Source organism: Pezoporus occidentalis, unplaced genomic scaffold, assembly GCF_034315485.1.
Source record: "Pezoporus occidentalis ecotype Australia unplaced genomic scaffold, CSIRO_AGI_Poc_V1 ctg55, whole genome shotgun sequence".
Classification (NCBI taxonomy): domain Eukaryota; kingdom Metazoa; phylum Chordata; class Aves; order Psittaciformes; family Psittacidae; genus Pezoporus; species Pezoporus occidentalis.
The window spans coordinates 736,278-763,393 of NW_026915888.1; the positions used below are offsets into that span (position 1 = coordinate 736,278).

General features: G+C 46.4%; 1 protein-coding gene across 1 annotated transcript in view; it reads left to right on the forward strand.

The window, feature by feature from the left end:
* COL23A1 (collagen type XXIII alpha 1 chain) overlaps nt 1–27,116 on the forward strand; it is a 170,930-nt gene that overhangs the window by 128,352 nt on the left and 15,462 nt on the right. The window contains exons 4-8 of the mRNA XM_062637998.1: nt 4,351–4,393; nt 4,905; nt 21,866–21,892; nt 23,732–23,758; nt 24,439–24,465. Coding sequence (XP_062493982.1) covers nt 4,351–4,393; nt 4,905; nt 21,866–21,892; nt 23,732–23,758; nt 24,439–24,465 — 125 coding nt within the window. The remainder of the gene's footprint in view (nt 1–4,350; nt 4,394–4,904; nt 4,906–21,865; nt 21,893–23,731; nt 23,759–24,438; nt 24,466–27,116) is intronic.

A 27,116-nucleotide genomic window follows, 5' to 3' on the forward strand; every position in this document is an offset into this window, starting at 1 on the left:
TTCAACGTGATGTGTCCCCGTGAGGACACAGTTCAACTGCTGGAGTGAGCGTCTGTGAAATAACACTGATTTTAGCAAGGAACCTGGGAGGTTTTGCTTCCCTTCTTGCTGCCAGCTGGTGCTGGGTGAGCAGGATAGGGTATGGCCATGCAGCCCGCCCAGCGATTTCTATTTGTTTGTTTTCCAAGATCCATTCATACCGGGGTGTTCCTGAAGGCTGGATGAATGGGATCCAGGATTTGGGTGTTCAGTTGAAGTATTGGTTTAAAGTCTCTGCACAACTAGGTGGTGGGAGATGATGCTCATGTCTCCTATAACAGCGTGCTGCTTTCTTCTCCTGGCGTGAAGATTGATTCAAAAACTGATCTGAACTTCAAAATCCCTCAAGGAAAAAGAACAACCAGGAGTAAATACACCTGGAATGTTAAATCTGGGAAGTCTCTGAGTATGTCCCCGCTCCCCTCACGTGAAACCAGAGCTGGTTCTAGGCACAGACACCCACAGCAGATCGCTGCAGTGTTGGGTAGCACTTGTCTGCATCAGCAGAAGGGAATAAGCACAAAACGAGCCTTACAGCTGGTCCCAGAAGGGCTTATTTTGATGACATTTTCACTGGGAAATGTTGACTTGGCAAAATTGCTCTTTCTGGCAGAAAAAAAAATTGTTTACAAACCTTTTCCGTCTCAAAAACGCTTGGACAGGAAAGGTTTTGAGGTGGTAGAAATGGGATTAAAGTCATCTGCTCCGCACCCCTGATACTGATTTCCAAACTTACATTAAGCTACAACTGTTCCTTTAGTTTGAACTTCTAAGGGTTTGGATTCAAAGAAGGCTTTGTTGGGGGTGTGTTTGGGGTTTGGTTGGGTTTGGGTTTGCTTTGTTTGTTTGTGGGATTTTTGTTTTTTCATATAGCTATTCTGTTTATAGAAATGCCCCAGTTTGGAACAGGGAAGAGCTTAAAACTCTTTTTAAGGAAAAAAAAGCAAAGCAATTTCTATGCAGAGAAATGTTATTTCTCTTCCAGCCCTGCATGTACTTAAACCCTGTATTTTACACATGAAGACCCTTCCAAACCCCTTAGCCATGAGACTGTGTAAATATACAGTTGTAGTTATTCAGTAAGTGTGTGTATATGTGGGTAAATCAGGCAGAACTTTGTATTTATTTGGGGATTTTCATTGTTTCCTGTATTTCTCATGGCTAATTGTACATCTGTACCCAAAACTGCTTTGGCCTCTCCTGAACTTTAGGGGGGGAAAGAGCTAATCTGTCCCATATTTGCTCTCAATAATGAGCCTCTCTGCTAGGAGAGAGGGTTCCCTGTGCACACCAGTGGTGAGGCACAGATAGGAATTATTAAGGTCAGCCCCCAGTGACAAATACTCAGACCAACACGGAACTGATCTCTGTGACTTCTTATGATGGTAACAATTGTCCTCCTTCCTTATTGCCCATGTTGTTCCCCTTATAGCATCCTGGATTAACAACTCTGTATATATGTACATATTGTATATGTGTATATATACATATGGCTTTTAAATCATCATTTTCTGAAGTCTTCAGCTGGCCACATATGTGTGTAGCTACCTTAGGGATGGATCCTTTGCCCATTAAGGACAGCAGCCAAGTCCCCTTTGACTCCTCCTGAGCTGTTGGAAAGGCTGATTTTGTTTCTCCTGCCTGGCCATGATCTCTCCTGTCACAGCAAGCTTGCATGATAAACGATTTGCAGGTTAAAGAGGAATGGTAGCTTATTCCAAAATTCCCAAGCTGCAAAAGTACTGGAAATAGATGACTGTGACCTGTCATTTCCCATATGTTTGTGTGCTGCTGGGGATGATGCTGCTGTGACCTGCTAGGTCTTTGGATGTATGAAATAACATCAGCTAGTCAATGAGGAAACATGGGTCATTTGTTTTTAATGAGCTTTGGTTTTCATCTCCTGCTAGCACAACTGTTCATGTTCTTAAGGAATCTCTTGGTGTTTCAAATACCTCTATGCCCTTGACGGTTCAGGTGCGAGGTTCACTCATAGCAGTAGAGCAGTGACTTAGGCTGCAGGTCATGGAAAAGCACAGCACGTTTCCCTTGTTTAGAGCAAATCAGTAATAGACCAAAACCTCTGTATTTGCAGTTTATTTTGCCTTTGTCCTCTCCCTTCTGAAGTAAGCCCCCAAGTTAATTCGTGATGGAGATTTCAATGCACACAAGCTGTTTCCAACTTTTACTCATTGCCATAAGAATTTCCAAGGGGTTTCATTGCTCTTTTCAAGCTCTCAAAACGATTCTCACTGGTCAGAATTATCAGCAATAAATTCTGGCAGATTTCTCTATGAAGAGCACGTCTCTTTGTGCAATGTGCCCACATCAAGGAGATGGCCACGTAGGTGCAGCCTCTGATACGTGGTTAACTTTGGGATTTATCATTGGCTTGCAAAATCTTTGACTTTCTTCCACAGGAAACAAGTGTCTCTGGCTTGGCTTGTGAAAAAACATGTTCAGAAAGCCAGAAAGTCATGTTGTGCTCAGGAGGAGAAAACATCAGTTCAATAGGTTTAACTTTGTCTCGATGAAGACATCTTTAGCCCCATTTGGCCAACAGCACAGCTAAAGATGAGCGGAACTCCACTGATGTGAATGGAGAACATCCTATGTTGCATATACATAGAACCCCTTCATCCAACTTTGATTCCTGTATTTGAGAGGAAAGCGTTTTAAAAGAGCGCTTGCCTGCACGTGCTGGGAGACAGCAGTAGCTGAGAAAAAGAAAAGGCATCGAATTCCAAGGAGATTATTATTGGTATATGATTGAAATCCCATATGAAAATAATTTCCTGACCACTTCTTATTTAAGACTTAGTTCTGACTTTTGTACGAAAGGGGTTTCGTTGGTGGCTTGGCATAAGTGAGTTAATAAATCAGGTTTATGATTCTCAGTTAATAAATTGGCGTAGAGCCACCGACTTCTGTATTCGTAAGAAATTAAACCAAGGAAAGCGAGCTAAGAGCCCGTGTGAATTCTAGTGCTAAAGAAAACAGGCTTCTGGGCATGGAGGGAGATTTGGAGGTTGTCTCCTCCCCTGCACGCTGGCTGGGTGCTTGGCCATGGTTGTGTGCAGAGCTGACCACGTTAAGCTGATGGAGGCAGGTTAATGGGCTAATTCTTGGCTGCAGGCGCTGCCTGTTGTTACTTGCTTCTTGCTTTCAGTCCTTATTCTTAGGCTTTTCTTGGGTTTTGTTATTCAATTTTTCAAAGTCTTAATTTTTAAACAAATCTTGAAAACCTCAAAAAGACATTAGCTTGAAATATGCTTCTTGGTTTATATTCTTGAATAATACAAGATGAACCAAGTTGATATTTATTCCCCCTTCCCCATTTTAATTTTTCCCACATTTTTTCTTTTCTAATTGTGATTAGTTTCTGGTTTTGATCAGGCAGGAAATGGAGCATGAAGAAGCCCTAAACAGAGAGCTATAGGCTGCCTTGCAAACGGGAGTGAAATGTGGATTGCATTAGATTAGGGGCTCAGTGTTCACCTCTGTGTAGCACCAGCCTGGGTGAGTGGTGGGAACATTACAGAAATCGGTGTGGCAGGCAATGAAGATCCCTGCGCCACAGGGGAATACAGGGGGATTTATTATTTTTACTATTACTATTAATCATGGTTTCAGGCTGTGGCAGCAGTACCCAAAGCCTATTGTAGATGTGATGGGTTTTTCCCCCTGGCAACGTGCTTCTCTGAGCACAGCAGAGCACTTGATCAGGGGCCACATGGAGGTGAAGCAGGACTGTGGGGTTGTGTGACTTCTTCTGAGGTCAGGGAGGGATGGGGACCAAATGACAGTGATGTCTGGGATCTGTGGCAGCTGTAGCAACATCCTTGCTGGGTGCCCCTGGCACTGCACTGCTCCTTTGGCTTTTGCAAGTGTATTTCCAGCTTCCCTTGCATAGACTGAAGAAGTTCCATGGTGAAAATGCACTTTTTGCTTGTAAAATTCTAGCTGTGTCTGCTTCTTGCTGGCACTGCTCTGTGGCTGTGCATGAAGCCTCGGGACCTGAACATGAGTGATGCCTTGTGACATGCCCAGGGTTTCATGTAGGGAAAGGGAAAAAGAGTGTTTTATACCCCTTGTAAGTACTGCTGTGCTAGCAGCACGGGTGGGATGGTCCCATAATGGGAGGGTGCAGATGGTGTTAAGTCTATCTGGGAAGTCATCCCATTGGAATTGAACTGAAACGTATTGAATTGTTCTGATTTTGGTTCCTGCTTTGTGCTGTGTTATCAAGTTATACTTTTTCTTTGTAATGAAGTGACTTTTGTTTTCTTTGTTTCTTCTTTTGTTTTCCAGGACCTGCAGTAAGTATCGTGGATTTTACTGTTGGATCAACAAAGTTAAGGCTTCCCCTTCCACCCCTTCCCAGCCTTTCGGTGTCGTTGCAAAAGCACAGCATAATTTGGTAGAGGTGTGTCAGGAAGCAAAATTGGTACCAGATGCTGCTGGGCTTTTTGTTGCTGTCTTTTCATGTTTGTAGACAAATAAAGGGGGTAAAAAAAAGGTTTAAAATGTTTCACTTGCTGCCCCAAGGGACTTCCAGTAATCTTAAACCCAGAAAATACTCAGTTAAAAGATTTTTCCCTTTAAGGAGTTCTTTAGCTTGCTTCCAGTTAGCAGAAAGTGCTGTACTAATACTTTAACATGTTAGTGGGTTTATTGGTTCTAAAGCGCTCTCTTGCTTTTCTTGTCTGTTGTGTTTCCATCACTCAATTCGGATTCAGTAGGCTCACAAAGGGGGCTAGAGGGAAAGCCATAGCTTGCTTACTTCTCTTTGAAGTCTTGGGGAGAATAACAAGCATTCCAACCAATGCAATGAGACAGTTTATGGGGAATTTGTTGTTTGAAAGGGTAACAGTTGAAAATGTGTCAACTCCTCCTTCCAAATGTTCAGCCGTGCCTTTGGCTGTGCCACCACCACATCCCAGCCTGATGTTCTCCTGCTGGTTTTGGAGCGAGAATGCAGAGATTCATTTGTGCCCTCTGAGCTGCTGAGAGGTTGTTAAAGATGAAGTTATGGGCATTATGTGCTTCTGGTTTTCTACCTTCCTTCCCACAGAGGACGAGAAGAGGTGCAGGCTGTTTGCAGCCACATGTGTCCTTCTCCATCATTGCACTAAGATGTTTCTTCATGTCATTTTCTTCCTGGGTTGAAAAGGGATCGTTTCAGGAAACATAAATTTCTTAACTATGCCTGGGCTAGTTCATTTCCAGTTCTGAAATCACCTTAAAATCCAAAGGGGGACAAGGAAAGGCACGTGAAGCACAGGGGCTCTCGCAGTGCTGTGGCTTTGATTCTTTTGGGTTGGTAGCTCTGCCTGTGGGTTTAGTCAGTGGCTTTCAGCCCTTTGAATTTTTGCTTCTATTGCAAGTTCATTTTTTAATGTCAAGACCTAAGAGGAGTTTTAAGCAGAATAATTATTTTGCCAGGTTTTGAAGGAGCAAATGGGGAAAATTTGAGATTTAACAGCTTTGGCTCAACCATCCTTTGAGGAGATTTGAATGAATTTGCTCTAAAAGTTGTGCCCAGCGTTAGCAATAAATCCAAGACCCTGGCTCAAGAAATGCAGACAAATGGATTTTTCTTGTTCGTCACTGTTCAGAAACGGTGCCTGTCAATAAATTAATTTTCCTGTAAATATTCTGTAATTAAAAACTGCAGCGCAGCCTCTCCAGCCCAGAGAAAAAGTGACTCCATGGGGTTTGGAACAGTGATCGACTTGGGAATTACCGCGGGAGCACCACTGGGAGGTGACTTCCCATTGCCCGTGGCACGTTACAAGTGAAGACAACGCTGCCTATTTGAAACCCCAAATATGCATCGTTTAAGGGACGTTTTCCTCTTGATTGCAGCCCTTTGGCTTATTTAAATGGCTTTATTTCACCGTTGCGGTTCTGCTCGTGCTCAGAGGCTGTTTCCAGCCCACCCGCAGCCGGCTGGGTTCTGCTTCCTCACGTGTGCTCCCTGCTCACTTTTATTGGATGCGATTTGACATCGGCAGCATATGGCACACTGTTCGTTTTTCTTTGTCGCTGGTTGGTTTCATTTCCTGGTTCCCACGGCACTGTTGCACTGCAACAGGAGCACAGGGGAGGTTTAACACAACCAAGACCTTTCTGATTTGCCTCCTCCCCCTTTGCCCATCTTTAAAAGACAACTCCTGGTTTAGCCTAATTTAAGCCCTGCATTTTTAGCATAAACGGCGTTTGCCAGAGACCTCTTTTAACATAATATATAATAATACAAGTCCTAGAGCCCACAGAACCACAATATTATTTTATTTCAACAGGACTCTATTAGTTTCTTCTGTGCCTTGATTTTTGGCCATAAGGAATCGATTACATCTTACATGTATAGCATTGCACTCTGCTAAAACTCTATCCTCCGTTCCCTTGTTCCCTAGTAGCAGTTGTTCTGGTATTTTGTTTTTTGGCTGTCATAAGCTGGTTGTGTGTATGAAATTGTTGGAATTTGTGGGACAGGATTTGTGGCTGTTGGATGATTGATGGTCCTGTCTGTGAGGAAGGGGTATTCTGCTCAGATGTGCTATAAACCCTCTGTTTTGGAGGGTATTAAAATCACATGCTGGGTAGGAAATTTCTACAATTGGAGGATAGACTTGCCACAGACTGTAATTAAACATTTGCAGTCCCAGATATTAACAAACACTTTATGTATTAGCATGCTGGCTGGGGAGCTCACCAGCAAGCAAGGGCTGGGAGTTACAAGTGTTTCCTATTTATCTGTGTGTGCTCCAGTGCCATACATCTCCATAAAAAACCTCACTGTACACTTTATCCCGAGACTGTAATTTGTTAAATAGGTGGTTGTTGAAGGCAGTGTTGTTTCTGGCTGAATCAGTAGTGCTGCAGGAGGCATTAAAAGCTGCAGGGGCGCTTAGGAAGAGGGAGAACCCCTGTGCGTGGTAGGAAGGGGGTTGCCAGAGCTATTTCATGCCGTAAGAGATGCATGAATCTGACTGTATATCCACAGCATGCTGACATAACCTATGTTTATGGTAGCAGATGACATTGCTGTACCAGATACACGCTTTACTGCCTACTTGTGTACCAGCTAATACTTAACAGCTCCTTCCCGGGAATCTGGCTTGCAGCAGGCTCCTCTGCTGTAGCTCACGGAATGTTTAATGGCAGCTCGAGCTGTAAACGCCTTTGGGAACCCCCCCGAGGAGAGCAGAAAAGGTGAAATATCCCCAATGGGTCGTGTTTTATTCCATTGATCTTGCAGGCGTTAGTAGCAGCTTAAGTCGGGTCTTTCCCCGTAGCATCAGCTTTTCATTGCAAAGTAAAGGGAAGCTTAGAGGTGAGCTGGGAGAACTGCATCCGTGAGGAAATTAATGGATCTGAGTGAGGGAAGCCTTCACAGAGTCAAGTGCTGGGATAGGAGTTTGAAGCTCAGTGATTGCTCCTGGGCAGAAGGGCTGCCCTGGCTGCTGGCTCAGCAGCACCATCACCTCCCCGGCCTCTTCCCAGCTCCTGGGTGTTCCCATACCTCTTGGTACCGCATCCCAGGGCAGGTTTGTGGCCGGGATCTAGTGCATACCGTGCACATCCATGGCTTCAGGGGCTGAGCACAGGCAGCAGGGATGGGGTGAGCTGGCAGAAGCCTCGGTAAGTAACTGATGGAAATCTGAGGGGAATGTGCCATAGGCATGACCTTCCTGGTAGGAAATTTGCCCCAAGAGGTCTCCCTGGAGAGATGGCCAATGGCCCCATCTCCTGCCTGCTATGTGTTGTCATGCTGCTATGGGTGCATTGACTGACTTGTTATCTCCCTTGTTCCCCCACCACAGGGGCAGTCAGGACGTGATGGTTACCCGGTAACTCTGCCATTCCTTTTATGTTAATGCTCTCCTACTCTGCACTCTGCAGTCCTCTCCATCTTTTCCATGACACTTGATTTTCTTTGCCTTTCTTGATTGTTTTTTTCCCCTGCCTCTTCGTTAGTGATAGCCTTTGAGGGATTTAGCCTTAAACGTAGGAGCCTGTGCGATATTCTCCATTAATGTTTATGGGATGAAATACGTGAGCCTTTTCATGGTGTTATTCACACTCTTGCCTAAGAGTTCACTTGACTGCAAGGTTAGCGAAGGCTTTGGTGTTTGTCGCACTCATAGCTGTAGGTGGTCAGATTTGGGGACACTGGTGAAAGGGCTTCAGGTGTTGAGAGAGCTGCTGTTTTGCCCATCTCCAAAGATGTTTCCTTGGGAGCAGAGGTGTCCTGCTGAGCCCTTTGGCAAGGAGAGGTTTTGCAGAGGCTAGGAGGAAGGGTAATTCAGGAGTCACTGCCCTTCCCATGCCCATGGGCACCACTGGGATGTTACTGTGTTAGAGGGAGGCAAATAAAGCTGGTAACCTGGGGCTGTTAAAGGCTCTGAGGAGGAGGGAGACCTTGTTCTGGCCATATTCCAATTGGGCAACTATGGGCAACTCCCATAGTCCCCATGAACGCCCTTGGATGGCTGTGCCGCTCCAGCTCTGAGGGTCTCAGTGGCTTGTCAGGGAGCAACTCCTGTGCATGAACTTGGTGTAATGAGTTGGTAAAAAATCACTGTGCAGATTCTCCGTGTTCACAGGACGTTTTGAGCTCTCCTCCTGTTTTTCTTGGATGGGTGCAGTGAGTCCTGTGCTGCCTGATGCTCTGGAAGGGGCTGCTTGGGTATTTGTTCCATTTATAAGGTGAAGTAGTAAGCCACCTCCTTCTTGTGGTTAAGGCCTTTCCCCCCCCCACTTTTTTCCTTCTTTTTCCCCAAAGGAGCAGTGTTAGGAAAACTCACTCCTTGTCTCTGCCACCTCATGCCCTGGTCTGGGTCCCCCTGAATACCCATAAACCAGAGAATCATCACTTGAGGTTTTGTGTGTGATAGAGGTCAAGGGATGAGGATTGGAAGGGAAATAGAGCTGTTCTTGGTTTTCCTTTCCCCTGGATCCCTGTGAGCCTCCCTGGGGAGGACAGCAGCATTTCCCTAGTCCCAGAAGGGGGTTAGTTTTGCACAACAAGCTGCTGCTGCTGCTGCATCTGTAACACAAAAGTACTTGGATCTCCATCAGTTGATGCGAATAGATTCAGCCTCAGAGGGAGCAGGGCTGCCGGTTTCCAGGGGGTTTGTCTCCCTCAGGCGGTACCTGCTCGAGTGGTCTGTTGGAGATTAGGAGCTTGATTTATTGGGAATGAAGACGGAAGGCTTTGCTCCAATTGGGCTCTTTAATAGCAGTTTTAGGGCAGCTTTCCACTTCTGCAGGATGTGGCTAACCACTGCTGGGTTAGCAGTGCCCGTGGCAGGTTTGTCCCCTTCTTTTCTGGGTCTCTGGCAAAGCTTGTGCATGTGGTTTAGCTGCATTTCTGGCTTTCAGAGCTCGGCTGGGAGGAAACGGTGACTCTTCCCTTAGGATGGAGCATCACCCACCAGCACCGTGCCCAGCTCCTGGTGAAGGATTCTGGTGCTGCTCCAGCTCTTCTGGATGCTGTCAGGGACTCGCAGTGATGCTGCCACATCCGCACTGGGATGACGACTTTAATGTCACCTCCTCTCTCCTTCCCCCAGGACCTGTGGTCTACTACTGACTGAGCAAAACTGGCTAAGCCAAATGCAGCAAACACTGAATTACTGCATCTACGTGGCTGCGGCTACTGTAATTAGCTTTATCTAATCAAGAGGGTGATAATTGCGTTCCAAAGCAATATGTGTACCTGAAGAAGGAGGAAACTGAACATAAAGCAGGCTTGAGAGTCCTACTGAACAGGAGTATGTGGACAGGCTTTAATTTATGTATATAGACGCATACATATATATATATGGACAGGCTTTATTACATCCAGTTCTGTATTCAAATCAATTTAATTACTTAGATCCCTTCAGGGTGATCAGATAAGCTCTGAGCTGTTTCAGAAGGTGGATGTGGTGCAAACGCAGAAGCAGCAAGGGGATATTAAGTGGTGTTTGGTGTCAGGGATAGATGGACATCCCTTGGGTAACAGTGCTTTATTTGTGAGCTGCTGGTGTATAACCGAGCTGCAAGCAGTGGGAGCTTTAAAGGGATGAAGTGAACCAGAGTTATGGAGATGGGGCCCAAAGAGAAAAGGGCTTTTATAAGATGCTTTCAATACTTTGATACTTCTTTCTTAAGAGGAGGGGGTTGTGCCCTACAATAAAACTTTACAGCAGAAACAGTTTCTTCTTTATGAAGTTCTGCAGGTTTATTACTATCTTTTAAACCCCAGAGAGGATTTAGTTTCTATTTTTAGGCCTGTGGCATATCCTACGAACATTATCATAACAGCTATAAAGAACATTGGGGTTTGTTGCTTTTCCAGCCTTGTTTGACTTGGTTTTGACATCCCATTGAGCACAGATCATCACGTATACCTCATCTGGAGTTTCAGTTTAGGTTGCTATGGGCTAAGGGCTGCGTGGGTCTGTCTTCTCTCCTCCTTTCCAGTAACTTTTGAACCTGGCCCGTTTCAGGCAGATTTGATAGATGGAGAAAGACTGCAGATACACAGTTTAGTGTGACCTCTTTGATAGCAAGGGCAGCTTAAGGGAAAAAGCTTTTTCATGTCCATGATGAGTCCTAAGCTCATGCTGCCATATACAAGCCTTTGCCATATCAGATGCTCCTCTGGCTCTTTGTGCTGGCAGTGATGGGCTGGAGTAACACGTAGGTGTGTAGGGTTCTGGGATGAACCAGCAGCATTGGTGAGTGAAAAACACAGTGTAAATGATTCCTTTATACAGACATCCCAGAATAATTGGTAATTGCAGGTTGATTACAGGGCTCTACTGACCCTTTAGAGATGCAGTGGTCTCTAAGGAAAAAACAGTGGTTAAAAATGCTGCAAAATGAGCAGTTCAGGAGAGAAAATGACAGTTTCTAGACAAGGTCCTGAGCAATTGATCTGCCTTTGGCTCACTCTGCCTGGTGGTGGTGCTGTGTCTGCAATGCCCAGCTCGGTGACCTGCTGGTGGCTTCCCAACACCAGCTTTCCCAAAGAGATGACAGCAGCCTTTAGATGGGATTGACGAGGAAAATCCGGACGACACCTTCAACCTGTGCCAAAAGACCACCCGACCCATCCCTAAACCAAAGCCCTAAAGCTTGAGCTCAACTTTGGAGCAGAGGAGAAGCAGATGTGTGGCCGCTGCAATGATGGAAATGTGTTTGTCATTGGGCAGAGCCACGCGCTGGGGCCGGGATCCCCTGGGATTGATCCTGAGCCGTGCTTTCGGAGGCAGGCAGCACCAGCAGCACATTGACTTGATGTGCTGTCAGTGCGTCAGTGTGTCGGGGGGCATTTGTCCTGTAAAGCCAGGAGGGAAGCAGACAGATTGGCTGTGCACAGGGCTGATGCAGCGGGGCTTTCGGCTGCTTACGTTAGCAGGGCTGGAGGGGAAAAGAGCAAATGAGGAGCAGATGGAAGAGCCAAGCTTTGCAGCTGACCTTTGAGTGCAGGAGGATCTTCACATTATGTGGCTGTTCAATGGAGAGGAGAAGCAAAGGTTGGGTGGTGCTTGTAGCAGCCTTGCCCCTGTCCCTTCCTCTGCCCCATGTGGGGATGGTTTATCCTTGCCTTCCAACTCCTCAGCTGTCCTACACTGTATTTCTTCTCTTTCCCATTGAGATGCTGCATTTGTGGTTCACCAGAACCCATTCTCTTCCCTCTTCCCATCTACTTGGAGAGGCCTTTTGAAGCCAAAGTCTCTGTTTCTTGAGAGTTTCATCTGCCTCTGCCACTCATCCTTCCCTAAAACTCTGCTACTCCGCTACGTGACATCCTGGATGCTAGGGCTGTCACTTCAAGTGGGAAGAAACCTAAGGAATGAAGTTGATTAATGAGAGGAATTACTTCATGTGCATGTCTTCATTAATAAAAAGCAGAGCAGGGAAGAGGCTTTGCAGGCAAAAGAAGTATGATATGAAACAGAGTTGTTTCCTATTTTATACATTTTCCTTTGAATATTAGCATCTATTTTTAGCTGAGCAGAGTGGTGTTCATTTTGTTCCTCTGGTGTATAATGTTTGCCTCCTGAATTCTGCAAATCACTCGTGTGTTGCCTGAAGGAGCCCAGGCACGGTCCTGGCAGTCGCTTGCAATGATGGGAACCTTTAGGGAAGGTGGGGATATAAGGTTCTAAGTTCTGCCTACTTAGAAGTAATGCAGCTTGTTACCTGAGACATTTCAATAGTGAGTAATAGCATCCTTTTCTAATGATAGGTAGCTACACCAATTTAATTGATGGAATTATGGTCAAGGAGAGGCACAACACAGGTTTTGCTTCATGCTGGCATGCCTTTGGGGGAATAATTGCTCAGTCAAAATTGAAATACTCTTGTGCAGCCTGTTCTTATGTTATGGAGTCCATCTCATGCTAAGGAGCTGTTGGATCGAAGCGCCTCAGCATCTTCAGAAGCTTTATTCTAGCAGCCCTGCACAGTGAGCTTCTATCTTCCTTTGGCTGCAGTGCTGTAAATCCAGAGTTATCCACTGTAATACATATAGCTGGGAATTGACTCGTAAGGATCATAAACTCTGCTTTTAATTAGTTTTCAAGATGTAAAGTGAAGCCAAATGTCTCTTTCTGAGCTGGTGTCTGGAGATGGGATGGAGGACCACATGCAGAAGGGAAGTTGGTTCCCCGACTCACAGTCCTGTGCTGTAACACAGTCATGCTGTAACAGTGACTTTGGTTGGAGCTCCAGAGCTTGGCCATAACTAACAGAGTTTGGGGTTTTCTTCCCTCTGCAGTTCAGAATCTCAGTGAGTGCAGGTAACTTAGCAAGGGAAAGCCTGTGCAAGCTTTTTGTGCGTGACCCATAAATGTATTCTGAATGCAGTCAGGCTGATGTATGGGAAATAAGGAACACGTGTCCAGGGCTGTTCCTGGTGGCAGTTTCTCCATCCCATTGTGGTCCTTCAGAGTTTACCAAAAAGCTCCAAGAAGTGCACTTGGGCATTTGAGAAACAGCAGCACCAGAAAAACAGATGTGATGTTAATGATAAACAGCTTTTACAGGAGAACTGTAGAAGTAGCTTGGAATTGGCCTTGATGATGCCTCCATCCATGCAATAACCTCCGAGTCCTGCTTGGGCACACTGAGTGCAGCTTGGGAAGGATGCAGAAGGGAGCCATGGGTAGTTCAAGATCATTCCATGCCCAAACCAGAGCAACAGACAGTGGTTTAGCTCTTCAGGATAGCTGCCAGAAATCCCATGTGAGATATGGGAAACCATGCTATGGAGTCAGATCCCATGGGCTGTAGAGAAGAGCGTGTGGGTCTCAAACTTCTCCTGTTTTCTCACAGCAGGCAGATGCTTTCCAGACCCTGGGTGGTAGCTCATGCATGGACACGGAGTGCTTGTGTGCTGCACGGGTGTTTTGGCTGGTTGTGCATGCACAGAATTAGAATATCTCGTATTTAACATCTGGCATCACTAGACTTGGATCTTTTCAGATGCTGTGCCGTGTGATTGGTATCCATCCTCAAAACGAAGGCTTCTGTTTGTAAGCTGGCTATTGAGCTTTCTTAGGTGTGTTCATCAGGGCCATAACTGTACTTTAGGACTCAGTCCTTTGTTCTTGTGAGTATCTTTACTCATAAACACTCAGACTTCAAGGAGCATCTCCTGTGAATGAAGTCATTTGCACACATACTTTTCCCAGTAAGAGCCCAAAAGGCAGAAGTAAAACATCCATTTTACAAGGCCAACTTTGTAGTTCCAGTCTTTTTTCCTTTTATTTTAATATCAGTTTTGTGGCCAATCCACGTAATTATTTGCCTAGAGGGGAAAACCTCTTTTAATCAGGGAAAGCAGATCCAGCGTCTTTTCCTGCTGCATCCATTTTACTGGCTCTCTGATGTGGAGACAACAATGATTTTGTAAAGACCAGCTCTCCATGGCAGCAGTTGACTTTTTCCTCTTGATTCAGAGGTAATTCTTCCACAGGGAAAATAAAAAGTTGTCTTTTATCCCACCCAGTAGAGGAATTGCAGATGCATGTGTGTGTCTGCTGCGGTGCCAACATCTCTGGCCAGGGAGAGCAGAGGGGTCTGGTGAAGGTGCTGATGACACCAGCAAGGAGAACTTCTCTGCCTATATTGCACAGTCAGATTTATGCTATGGGCTGTGTATGGCTTTTCAGGGGGTGATTTGGACTCTGTTACCACCTTGTCCCAAGCTGGTTCATGCAGAGGGAGGCTTGGTGATGAGGATGGAATATGGGAAAACTCCTTGACCATCCAATGCCTGGCTGAAGCAGAGATTTAGTTTCTGGCTTCTTGGCTGCTTTCCTTCTAGTTCCTCACTTGGAGTGCAAGTGCCGGTGGATCTGCATCTGTCTTTCCAGTGCATTTGGGCACAGCCACGTGGTGCTGAGGCTTGGCTTGTAGGCAGAGGAAAACTGAGAAAAACCAAGGAGTTTGCTCATTGACCACAAAAGAGAGGTAATCAGAACAGCGGCCGTCAGCCACGGATGGCACTGGTGGGGAGTGAATATAACGGCAGTAAAAGGTTGAAGTCTTTCCTTGAAATGTCAATGTTCTTCCAAAACAATTGCTTACTGACTTCAAACTTGCATCCCCACCACAGAGCCCATCTTCTCTCGCATAGATGGACGTCAAAAACCCAATTGGGCACCAAATGCTTGAAACAAGTCATTGCTCAGAACACATGGAACTCATTTAAACCTCAGAAATTTGGGGCAAGTCAGGGGACTCTTTCTGCCATAAAAGCAGTTTGTTGTTTTGGAAGAAAACTGGAGCAATGTGATGCACAGATGAGCGAGCTGTTGCTACTGAAATGATGCTCAGCAGCAGATAAGCTGGTTGGGCATGCCTGACCAGGAATCTCAGCAGTTTCCATCGGGAGGAGGGAACAAATCATCTATGTTGTGGCACATCCAAGTCAACTTGCTTGCAAACTCAAGCAGCATCCGTACAGCTCCAGCCCAGCAGTTTCTTTGGACCAGTCAGTGCTGGATTTGCTTCCAGGTGCTTTCCTTGAGCATCTTTGGGAAGTCATCCAGCAAAGCAAGGAGAGAGCTCTGCGAACAGATGGAGTAAGGCACATCTTCTGGTTAAGGAGCAGCTCCTGCAGTGGAAAAGCTCCCTTATCTCCACAATGAAACCCTGATGGATGTATACAGCTAGGAAGGTGGTTCAGAACTGAAGCACTTTGGTAAGCCCATGCTGGTGAGGCAAAGGAGGGGATGAACTGCAGGCAGGGCCCAGTGCTCTTCCCTGAGGATAAGGTTTGGGGTTCTTTTCCTTTATTTGTTTCTATTTCCCAAGGATTTTGGATATTCTTGCAAGTTTTTGTGCCCTGTGGAAAGGAGATGGGCTCTGCTTGGCCACCGGATGCCTGGCATGGACCAGCCCAGCCTCTGAGGTGGCTGTTCCCTTGCAGAGCCCCACAGTCTGGTTTGCATTATGGGTGATGCTTTTAGCAAACTACCGCTCCTTTCTGCTCCGTTTCCATCAGAGAATGGGCAAGGGCCGCCCAGCAGGATGAGCACAGCTCTTTGTCCTGAATAGAGCACAGATTTGTGGGTTTGGGTTGGTTTATTAACACTTGGCTCTTATTAGGCTGCTGCTGTTCACCTGGCACCTCTGTTTGGGGGTTTATTACTGTCAGCTTAGGCTGGGGGAAGTGGTTTCCCCAGGGAAATGTTTCAGAGGAACCTATAGGGGTTTGGTGATGCTGTGGGCAATGCCTTGGGGGTGCTTAGGTGGCCTTTTTGGAAAGAAATATGGGAGAGGGCTTAGAGCTTCCACAGCCATGGGCAAGGGGAGCTCAGCTCACCCCACTGCCCAGAGCAGCCCCATCAGGATGCCCCCCAAGGCTGGGGTTGGATGTTACTCATGGAGCTATGATTTACAGGGAGATGGATTTGGGGGAACACATAACTGTTCTCCCCTGTAAAATGAAATAGGGTTTTCTACCCCAGCAAGGAGATCCTGGCTCTGGGGCTGTGCAGGTTGGAGGCAGCAAATGGATTAGAGGGGATAGAGAACCAAACCAGATGATGGTTTCCCATTAAACTCCCAAAACTCAGTGGCTGTGAGCTGTGCCCCAACATGTTGTACAGCCAGCCCATGGGGTAATGCACATGTAGAGGCAGAAGTGGTTGTGCCTGGGTTTCAGAGCCCTCCTGCATCTTGTGCCTATACCATGTGTAGGGTTTGGTGTATGGAAGGAAGCTGAATGAAAACAATGTGCAACATCTTCTGTCGCACAAGTGCCTCCTGCTGTGCTGTGAATCCAGAGCTGTCCCGAGCAGGAGCTGCCACTGGTAGTACTCATTTCTCTTACCTTATGCTAAATGTGCTAGTGATGACTGGCATTTAAAGTAGCTTTTGATCCAGGAATACAACTTAGTGGCTAAATAAATACCTATGTCAGGCTTATCTTTACTTCTATGACATTTTGCTGCTGTCTCAGAGAAGACTATAGATCAGTTGCTCCTTGTGTGCAGAATGATGCTGCCTCAATGCATTGCTGTCAGCCTCTGTTAGGATGCAGGGTGACAGCAGTCCCTGAGCTACCTCCCACCATGGCTGGGGGGGACCTGACCTGCCAGAGGTGCTTGTGATTGCGACTTGGTATGAGCTAAATCATGAAGGTTGGATGTATTTAATTCATGGAAAACTGGTGAATGTTGTGTCAATGGTTTCTTGTTAAATCTGGCCATGGGGTATTTACCAGGGCTCGCTTTGGAGCTCTATGTTCTTTATTGGTTTTAAAAAGAAGAAAAATAATAAGAGGAATAAAAGGCATTTTACTGATTTACCCAGAAAATAGGTTTAAAAGACTTGTATCCCTTGTGCGACAGCCAGGCTAGCCAAGCTTCCCTCTTCAAATATTCTGTAATTCCATATGGAAGGAGAACACACTGATGACAAAAGTAAATTACTTTTGAAATTAAAACCATTAGTCTTACAAACATTAAAAAAAATTTCATGGCTGCTTTGTGCCTATAATAGGACTGGAGAGCTATCTGATTTTTTTTTAATGAAGGAAAGCCCATCACCCAGTAATGAGAAAGAGGTTTCAGGTTTGCATGCAGTCATGGACCGAAGGGGGATTTGTGTTGGACAATACTGGAATTGCTTTTTTCAAACAAAGAAAAGGAAAACACTGAACAAAAATTGTTATTAATCATGTTCATGCTGGAAAATAAATGTATACTTTTAAGTGCATGGCTGTTCTCCTGTGCAGCAATCCCAGTCCAGTGAAACCATCCACGCAATATAAAGTTAAGCATGAAGCTATCATGATTATAGTGATCTTAATGCTTAAATAAGACAGATTCTGGTAGGAATGTTTCCAATGCTGTGTTGTGCCACAGGCTGGCATGATTTTGGGGTCTCGCTTTGGGCACCCCAGAGGTCTGGGCAGATGCTGGTGGAACCTTGCACGAAGGACTTGGCCCAGGCTCTGAGCCATTGCAGTCAGTGTGCGTGCGGGATAATACCTCCTGTGACTGATTTCATATATGGAGTCTGTCTCTTCACAGATAGTTAAATGCTGTTATTTGGGAGGGTGGATGATGACTGTAGCAGAGGTGTTATTGGATGGAGTGGAAACTTATGAGGGTTTCTGGTCCTTTTCCATCAAGGACTTGAGGAAGGGATAGCAGTAGCTGGGGACAAGGTGACATCCAGAGCATCTCTTGAACTCAATTCACTTGCAGTTCGCACCAGTGGCTCTCAGCTACTGTTCAGAGGACTCGCATTTCATTTCTCAATCCCTCTTCTCTCCTTTTCCTTTCTCTTGGAAGCTCAGAGGAGCCACAGCAACCTGGCTGCCTCTCTCCACTTCCCTTGTGATGGCTCTGGCAGCGCGTGCTTGGCCACAGCTTTCACCAGAGCTTTTCTCTCCTACAACAATGCGCTGAGGAGCCTCATGGCCAGCAGACACTGCTCTGCTGGCGATGATTTACAGCATAGCCTATAGGAAAGGGTGGTCCCTGCTCCCTGCCTCCAACCCACGCCGCTCAATGATGATAGAATATTGCCGTGCTCTTTTGTTCTGACACTTTCCTCTTTCTCCAGTGTAAGATTTTACCATCCCTTGAAACCACAGAGGCAGAGATTGAAGGCAGCCCTTTGAATCTGTTCAAGTTTGACTGCAGGGCTCCTTCTGACGCCTGCGCTAATTTTTAGCAGAGCAGGAAACATTAAAAATAACCATGAGGGAAGATTTCCCAACTCGGGATTGTCCTAATGATGCCTGTTCTCCTCCCTTTAAACTCCTGCAATGCTGCTAAAGCAAGAACCTCCCTGCCAGCAGCAGTAATGGCACTGGAGGAGGAAGGCAGAGGGCCAGTTAGCTGGGCTTGCCCCTGGCTTGCTCTGAGGGATGTATGGGGAAAATGCTTATTACTTATTAGAAGACCTTTTGCACGTGAATTGGAGCTTGCAAGTTTCTTGTCTTCCCATCTTGGTGAACTCAGAACTGTTGGCAAGCCTTCAGCTGATCTTGGTGCTGGGTGAATGAGAGGTGACGTTTGGGTGCTAGATCCAAGATTTCTGCGATTCTACTGTGAAAGAAAACCAGAATCTGTTTTAAAACATACCTGAATGTGTCCCCTTCCTCTGAAGCTGAAATGTTGCGTGGCCAAACCAAGGTGTGCAGCAAGAGCGCATCACGTAGCCCCAGTGCCTTATCCAACATGCGTCTGCATTCTCAGCAGCATTATATAACTATAAAGTTAAATAATATGCAATTAATGTATATCAAAACATGTACCATTATATAAATAGTGTCCTCACCCAGGCGATGGCAGTGGGGACGCACCATGGTTTGGGTCATTTTGCCTGCAGGAACACCATGTTACCTGTGTTACAGCTTGTGAGAGGTAAAGCCAAGGCGAGTAATTGCAGTTATCACTCAGCTCAGTTCCTCCTGCTCTGACATGGTCAGAAAATGAGATCTGAGTTGATTACCAGTTAGGAATGGGCTCTGATGACCACCGAAGGATGTCAGCTGGGACCACATCAGTGTCACCTTCCTCAAAGCACCCAGGATCGATGGGTTTCTGTCCTGCTTGGGGTGCACTGATGGCTTTAGTCAGAGCCATGTTTGGGGGGAAGTTGATTGAATTTTCTCTCTGCCTTGCTTTCAAGCATCAAGTTTGTCCTAAATGGAAAGTTTATTCCCTCTCAATGTAGTGAGCATTTAATAACGTCAAGTGTGGTCCCTGTGTGTGATTTGGAGTGAAAGGATTGTAACTGAGACGGGGTTAAGGCATGAGTGAAGTTCATCCCTGGCCAAAAAAGCACAGAGTGAAGCCACTGTGATGCTGGAATGGGCTGGCCAGAAAAATCACCCTTTTCTTACACTCTGTGCTAGTGGTTTTTGTGTCCTCCCCTTGTCTCCAAATCACCCCCAAAATGCAAACTTCTCTAGAGGAGGTTTTTGACTCGGGGAATAGGGGGTTACACGTTGTTTTCCTGTTTCTTAGTTATCAAATAAACTAAAGATTGCTTCATCTTTAATTACAATGACATGGAGCAGAAGTCGCATAAAAGACAATAACAGTCTCAACACATGCATACTCCTGAAAGTTGGAGGCAGTCAGAAGCCCAGATTTCAGTTGCTCTCTCCTATGTTACACATGCAGTCCTCTGCCTGGAAACCCTCCCTTTGCTCATGTAGATGTTTGGCTGGGGAGGTAGAGCTCAGTCAATTAAATCTCCAGCCCAAACTAACAGGACATTTAAAAGTCTGAGTTAGTCTTGTCCATTCAGCAGCACAGCTAGCCAAGGGCCTCTTTGAAAGCCCAATGGGTATTGTTTCTCTCAAGCATTAAATGCTTTCCCTCAAACAAACATCCTTTGAATAGGCCATTGTTTTTCCTTCTGGATGCGCCTTTGTGGACCGATACAAGAATAGCTAAAAGCTGATGAACTGGCATTGTAGATTGGAAAAAAAGTCTGGATTCTACTCCTTTGAGAAGCCCAATGTGCTCGATTTCTGTGCTCAGGGCCCACATCTTGTCCTCTGGAGGTCAGAGACTTGCATCAGGTGAATTGCCTCAAACCATTGTAGTTTCAGGAAGAAGCTCTATGGGCCTGATGCATTTCCCAGGTGTTGCAGCATAAGGAATTCAGGTGAGATAAAGCACAGAGGGGCGTTAGGGGAAGAAGTAGTTGGTTACAACCTGCAGCACTTCTCATTAACGGATGTGCCTGCATTCATTTATTCATTACTGCTCCGTAGCAGTTGTGTATTGCTAGTCCCTTATGAGAAACAACGCGCACCATGTGAACAGCATAACTGATGTCTGTCACTTCAGAGACCTGGGCTGTGTGAAGAAATCCCTGTTTATTTTCAGGTGAACATCTCTTATGCAGGTCCCCCAGTCCCTGTAACACCGGTACCGATGCCCTGCTCAGGATTCAGCCACCTGGATTTACCTGTTTTTCCTAACCCTGTGTCTCAAGGTTTTTGTACCCTAAGCCTGGTCCCCACAGTCCCTGCAGGCTGATTTATTCCTTATCAATGGGCAGAACTGTAAGCTGGAAGGATGCTATTTTTAATGCTGCCATTGGGCTTCTCTTACTCATCTTTCTCTTTTTGCTCAATTTTACCATCACAGATTTAAGCTAAACTATAAAAGATTGACCCTCGTCAGTTCCCTAAGAAATACAGAACACTGATGCTTTATCATTGTGTTATCCAGTGGTCCAAACTACATTTGCTTTGGTGGGTCCTCCTGGTTTATGGCACTGTAACGTTGGAAGATGTCTCAGCCCAGCACATCTGCACATGAGCATATGTTGGAAACGTGGAGGTGGAAGCAGTTGTCTGAGGGCTTTGCTGACTCACAACCTTCATGCTGTGTCTCTTCAGGAGCAGCTTGCAGGGCTGAGCCTTTGGGTTTAAATGAGGAAATGTTTTAAGCTCCCTGGTGGCAGTTTTGGATTGGTGGAAGTGCAGTTCTGGGATTTACACTGTTTTGTGCTCCTCTTCATCCCCAAGTGTGCCAGCTGTAGCTTTGGGTTCATCCGTGGGCCTTAGAGCACTTGTGCTTCCTCTCCTCACATGCATCCTTTCTCAAAAGCAAAGTTTCCTATGGCCAAACAGGTTCAGTGACTTTATGTTAGGTAAGGGCTTACCTACTAGAAATAGTAGGGAAATAACCATTTTTCATGTTGATTTGCCATGCACTCCTGCAGCAGCCCTAGGAAGGGAGCCCTGGGTAAGAACTTGAGTAACTAAGTGCTTAGTCCTGCAGATACAAGTGTGCTTCCAGCTTTGTATCCCTGCAGGTGAGCCAAGCACACGGGTATCATCCCAAGGGGCAGATGCACCCTTCCTTCCTCTGTAGCAGGACACCCATCGATGAGATTGACCTTTATGGACTGATGGAGATGGCTGATCCCTATATCTTGGGTAAAAGGGTAGTGTTTTGGCAGGTCCTTTAGCAAAAAACAGATCAGTTCAGGTGTGAGGTTGATGTGAGTCAGGCCCAGGATCTGCTCAGTTTAACCAAATCAGGCGTGTTTCATTGCTAGAGCAGTGTCACCTTGCCCCTGTCACTAATCCTGTTGCTTCCTTTCACGCTCCTTCATCCTCTGCAAATTGATGCCTCTTACTGTACTTCTGTGAAACCTTCCTGCTGGATTGCATGGATGAAGGATTAGGTAACAAGTAACATAGCCAAAGATAGCGCTATAAGCAAGTAGAGCCTCTTTCAGAGCATGACTGATTGCTATGTCTGTAATATAGTGGGGTTTTTAGCTATTTCTGGTTTTTAATAACACTGTCTTTTGCTTCCTTTTCCAGGGGCCTCTTGGTTTGGATGGCAAACCAGTAAGTAGCACCGAGTGCCAAATGTAACATGTCCTTATTCACACTGCTGTGCAATTCATAGGCAGAATCTCAGCTATTGCTTGTTCATTACTACACATGTAACTGTTTAGATTGTGTTTAGGAAGATTATTCTATGGTCTGTAACACATGCAAGTTCATATCGTGAGCCAGGGCTGGCACAGCTCGAGGTGAGCTTTGCTTTACCTGTCAGCTCATCTTGGCTAGTGGAGGCTTGGAGGCAGGCCAAATTGGGGAAATCACCTCCAGTAGCACCTTGGAAGAAGCAGGCAGTGATTGTGGTTGCATGCATTGGCACTAAAAAGGGCTATCATAAAGGTAATTCTTCCCAAGTTGGGTCCATTTCCCCCCAGAGAAGCCCAGGTGGGAAATGCTTGGGAATGCTCGGTGTCCATCCAACCCTTTGCGGAACAGCCTGGACTTTGCTTTATGAGCTGTTTTCTTGACTTCGTTTTTGCTTGGAAGCCCTTCAGTTACTTGGGTTCCCCACTCTTTTTGCTGCCCTATTTTGCAGAAACACAGACTTTGCTGGTTTTAGGCCAGCTTTACCCCAGGCAGCTCCGATTCCTTCAGCTGGATGGCTGCTACCCATGTGCCAAAATCCCACTCTGTGCCACCACGTTCACTAGAGGGCCCCACGTGAAATCTTTTCAAGCTCTGGTCCTAAACCAAATGTGATTTTCAAAGGGGCAGGAACCATTCAGACTTTGCCATCAAAAAGTTAGTGCAGATGCTTATTTCTAGCCAGTTCCTGAGTGTTTTGCTATAGCTGTACACTGCAGTGGTGGTTTTATATCCTGTCTCTGAAGGTGACAAATGTGAATGAGAAGAACCCTGGGAATAAAGCATTAGAAAAGCAAAAAGACCAGCTCAGACTGCTGTGCTCAGGGTTTGGCTTTGAATTAACAAAGCCTCATGTTGGGAGAGCAGCACAAACCCCAACAGCAGCAGCAGGCTCCTGCACTACTGCCCTATGGCAGGCACATAGATGAGGACTGCTGTGAGTTGTGTGTGCACACTGGGACTCTGAGTGAGAGGCAGGGAACATCTTATAGAGAAAGCAAACTCAAATGAGACTGTTTGTGATCTCTTCCATGACAGTAAGGGGCCAGGAGCCTTGCCTCTGAGCCAAACAAACAGCAGGAGGGATGCTGCGCAGGGTTGTGGATGCCACACAGGGTTGTGGATGCTGCCACTGCTGGCCTCTCTGCTGACTTTCCCCCCACTGCATCCCACCAGGTCCAGCTTCAGCAAACACCATGAATCAAGCTGACCCCCAAGGTTCAGTGTTTTTCTGTGCTGGAAGGAGGATGCAGAGCAGGCACATCAAAGCATTGCTCTGTGGCTTCTCTTTGGGGCTGCAGCGTGTCTCTGCCTGCCTGTCTTACAGAAAGCTGCTTAGGGGGAAGATGACTTATGTCTTCAACAAACAGGCCAAGGAAAGCAGCCCATCCTCCTTGTTTATTTCAAACAGATGTATAATCGTTGTAATGATATGCTGAGCATGTGTTTTTCTAGAAGTGATTTAATACTTCAAGAAACCCCTTGCATCTATTTAGGGTCATGTGTTTGTGAGCGGCTGTCACGCTGCCTGCTCTGCCCCGGTCCTTCTCTGGTCCCCTGTCCTGGCAAAAGCAGGCAGGACCACATTGGTGCTTTTTGGTGGTGTGGTACTCATGTGAAGCATTGTGTAGCTTAAAATCATGTATAACCTAATGATAGTGAACATGGCTCAGGTTTGTGAATTGGTAAGTGCAGCGATGCTATGTGCATTGATTATTCTGCCATTGCTTAACTTGGATCCTTCTCATGTATTTCCAGGGACCTCCAGGACCAAAAGGGGAAAAGGTAAAGACTGCATTAACGTGTGGCTTTTGGGGAAGCAGCTCTATAATCCTCCTCCTGCTCTAATTCATTCAGTTCAGGTTACCCCATAAACTAGCATGACATTACCACTGGGGTTTGTTGGGATGTGGAACCACAACAGTGGGTTCTCAGGTTGCTCTTGGAAAAACCCCAGGAAGGGGAGGGCAGAAAGAACTGCAAAAACGTGGGAGGAATCAATATCTCCTTAAAGCTCATCCATGCTGTAGGGCTCCTGGTGACCCCTTAAGGGTTAGGAGAGTGGCAAACAGCTTCCTTCAGGAGCAAGGCTGCGGGCTCCATCGCTCTGTGTTTGCATGTCATCCTCCCATGAAATTAGACCAGCCAAAGAAGGTCGTTTCTGTACTGCAAGTGCAGTTAGTCCTCGCATGTGTAGGACATAAGCAGTTGCTAGGGGAGCCTTAGAGTTGGAAACAATCTGCTATTTCTGATTTATTATCTGTTTCATCGCCTGCCAGGGCAGAATCGTTCCTATTGTGTTGTCTCGAGCCCTTCTCCTCCCTGGTTTTGAATACATTAAGCAACAGGGCTCTTGCCACTTCCTTTCCGTGCTGTTCCCGCATCCAGCTGACCCTGTGCTTGCTCCTTTGTGGTTGCAATCTGAACTCTAATAGCTGACCCTTGCTGTTTTGCCTGATGCACAGGGTGAAGCAGGGGACATCGGCCCGAGGGTAAGTAGTGACACAGCACATTGATTTGTACCAAGATCTGGTTGGGTTTGGTCACTGCACAAAACGAGGCTTTGTGCAGCTTTGTCGCTGCAAAATGAAGTAGGGTGAGAGTTCTGGAAGCATTTAATTTTGCCATTGGAGCTCTTTCTGGTGGTTTTCCTATCGTTGACCATGGGGGAAACAAGAGTTGAAGACCTTTGGGTGCTTCATGATGTTTTTTGCTTTTACTGGACTTTCCTATATCCCCAATTACCCCTTCCAGTGTCAGAGACAAGCCCCATGTTTCTCTTGAATCTGTGCTCCTCATTTGTTGGTGTTAGAGCACCAGCACGTGGTGGTAAGACCTGGTGTCCCAAGGAAAGGCCTGGCATGGTGTTGTGTATGATGGAAAGCTCCTTCTCTCTTGCTGAGTTACCCACCTGGAAGTGTGGTGGCACTCCAGAGGCTGCCTTGGAAAATAAAGGGTTTAAAGTAACTATATGATGAGGGAAAACTGTTTTGGCTATGGAAATTAATGGAGTTTTGTGGAAATGGCTCTCTTGGGGCTACATGAAGTTGAGATTTACTGCAGTGTGTCAGGATAGGTCCCCATGGGGCTCAGCAGAAACATGGCTATCCCGTGGTCCCACTGTGGTGCTGGTGATGGCAGCAGTAGCACAAAGTCTCCCGTGCTGGGGATGAAACAGAAGGCTCGCTATGAGGTATATGGTATTTCCAAGGTGGGCTCTGTCACAGTAACGGAGGTGAGTTGTGGGCTCCTGCTGGGGATGTGCTGAGATGCTGGTCTGTGGTCCCCATGGAGAGCCCAGGTTTGGAGCTGGCACCCAAGGGCTGGTTGGAAGGTTTGGATGCGTTTGCTGGAAGCACAGCCAGGACCTCAGGGGTTAACGTGGGCAGAGATGCCTTGGAGTTCTTTTCCTTTTCTCCCCTAGGGGCCCCTAAGTCAGTGTTTGAAGTTGGTGTCATTTCTGAAGCAGCTCCCAGCTGCCTTGGGTACAATTGGAAACATCACCCTTGGGCTCTGAGAGCCCCTAAAACTCGATAGATTTATTCCCTGCATGGCTAAGTGCCCACCCCATACTCAGAAGAGGCTTTAAGAGGTGATTCAGCAGCACAGGAGTGTGAGCTTTCACTCCCTGGCTGGGACTGTGGATGTCTTTGGGGCTGGTGGCTGGGGTGATGCCAAAGGAGATGCTGCTCAAGGCTGCTGTGCTCTGTGCTGCTGGATGATGTGGGAACCCACCTCCTGATGGAGGAGATGCTCAGGGGACAGGTTCCATCTGGACATGCAGGGGCAAGTGCCAGCTCCCAAGGTAACACTCGCCCTATGTGTTAACCTACCAGTAAAAATGTATGGGGATTTTTTTCCTCCTGATCTTTATTACTTTTAGATTTATTTGTGTCGTTTTGCACAAGAGCAGTACAAAAGCTTACAATCTGGGAGGAAAGGCAAAGACACAAGCCTGGCAGGGCCAGGCACAAGTAGGTGTGAAAACTGCTGCCTGGCTCTGAAAATAGCACCCTTTATGTCTGCAGACAGGGTTGTGGGTTGGATACAAAACTTCTTAATACCATCTGGCACAGATTGGGGTTTATTTCTTAATGTAATCTATCTTCCTCCTCCAGTTTCAGTGCTGGCTTTGTTCAGCTGATTTTGAAAGATGTGTTGCAGCAAGTCATCGCATCAATGGGAGGATAAATAACCAGGGATTTATCCAGCGCCCTCTCCCTCGTAAATGTGTGTCTATGGGCAGTGGAGTGGGGATGATGTGTGTCAGTGAGCACAAAAATATTATCATTAGGAATGATAGATTAAAAGAGAATGATGCCTGAGGCAGATTTCTCACGGTGGAAGGAAGATGAAGGCAATCAGGGACTAGCTACTGAATGTGCTCACGTCTGCGCTGCTTCTCTTTCTGTCTCTAATAAAGACCTGCCACCAGCGTGGGCAAAAAAGAGGTCATTGCATGTGTTGAGTGGGCCTGATGGCACTTGTCGGAGGGTGGTTTTGGGGAGCTGAATGAAGAGTTCACATTGGGTTGTCTTAGGTGCTAAGTGCTAGCTCTTGCAAATGGCATCAGCAGGGCTGTTGTGCAGCCTCACCTCAGCAGGATGGGCAATAAACACAACCAGACACTGACAAAGTGCATATGAGTGTATTTAAAAGGAGGCAGCAAGAACAGATTCCCTCTGCTCCAGGTTGGAACGAGGGAGTTGAAGCAGGATGCGGCCAAGGCTGGGCCTGTGCCCTGACACTTGTGCTTGTACTCCTCTCTTGAAATCAAATACATTGCTATGCTAATGAAAAGGACCGGTTTATAAACCAGACTCGCTCCCTGAGCTTGGAAAGTGTTTACTTGGATGGTGTTCAGCAATCTGAGGGGTAAGAAAAAGGCTTCAGCTCACGTCTTACTTCTTGGTCTTTTCTGCAAATCCCACTTAATGCTCTTGTGTATCTTTGTGCACATAAGAAGCCATAAAACTTGGTGCTTTGAGTCTACCACAAAACCCTTTGCTCCCAGTAGAGCCTTTTTGGTTTCTGTAGTATCTGGAAGGTCTGGCCGAGCACCAGGACTCTGTGTCCCCATTCATTTATCGTGCCATCAACTTGGGCTTTTCAGCATTGTTCCTCCCCAGAATGGCTTGAAAGA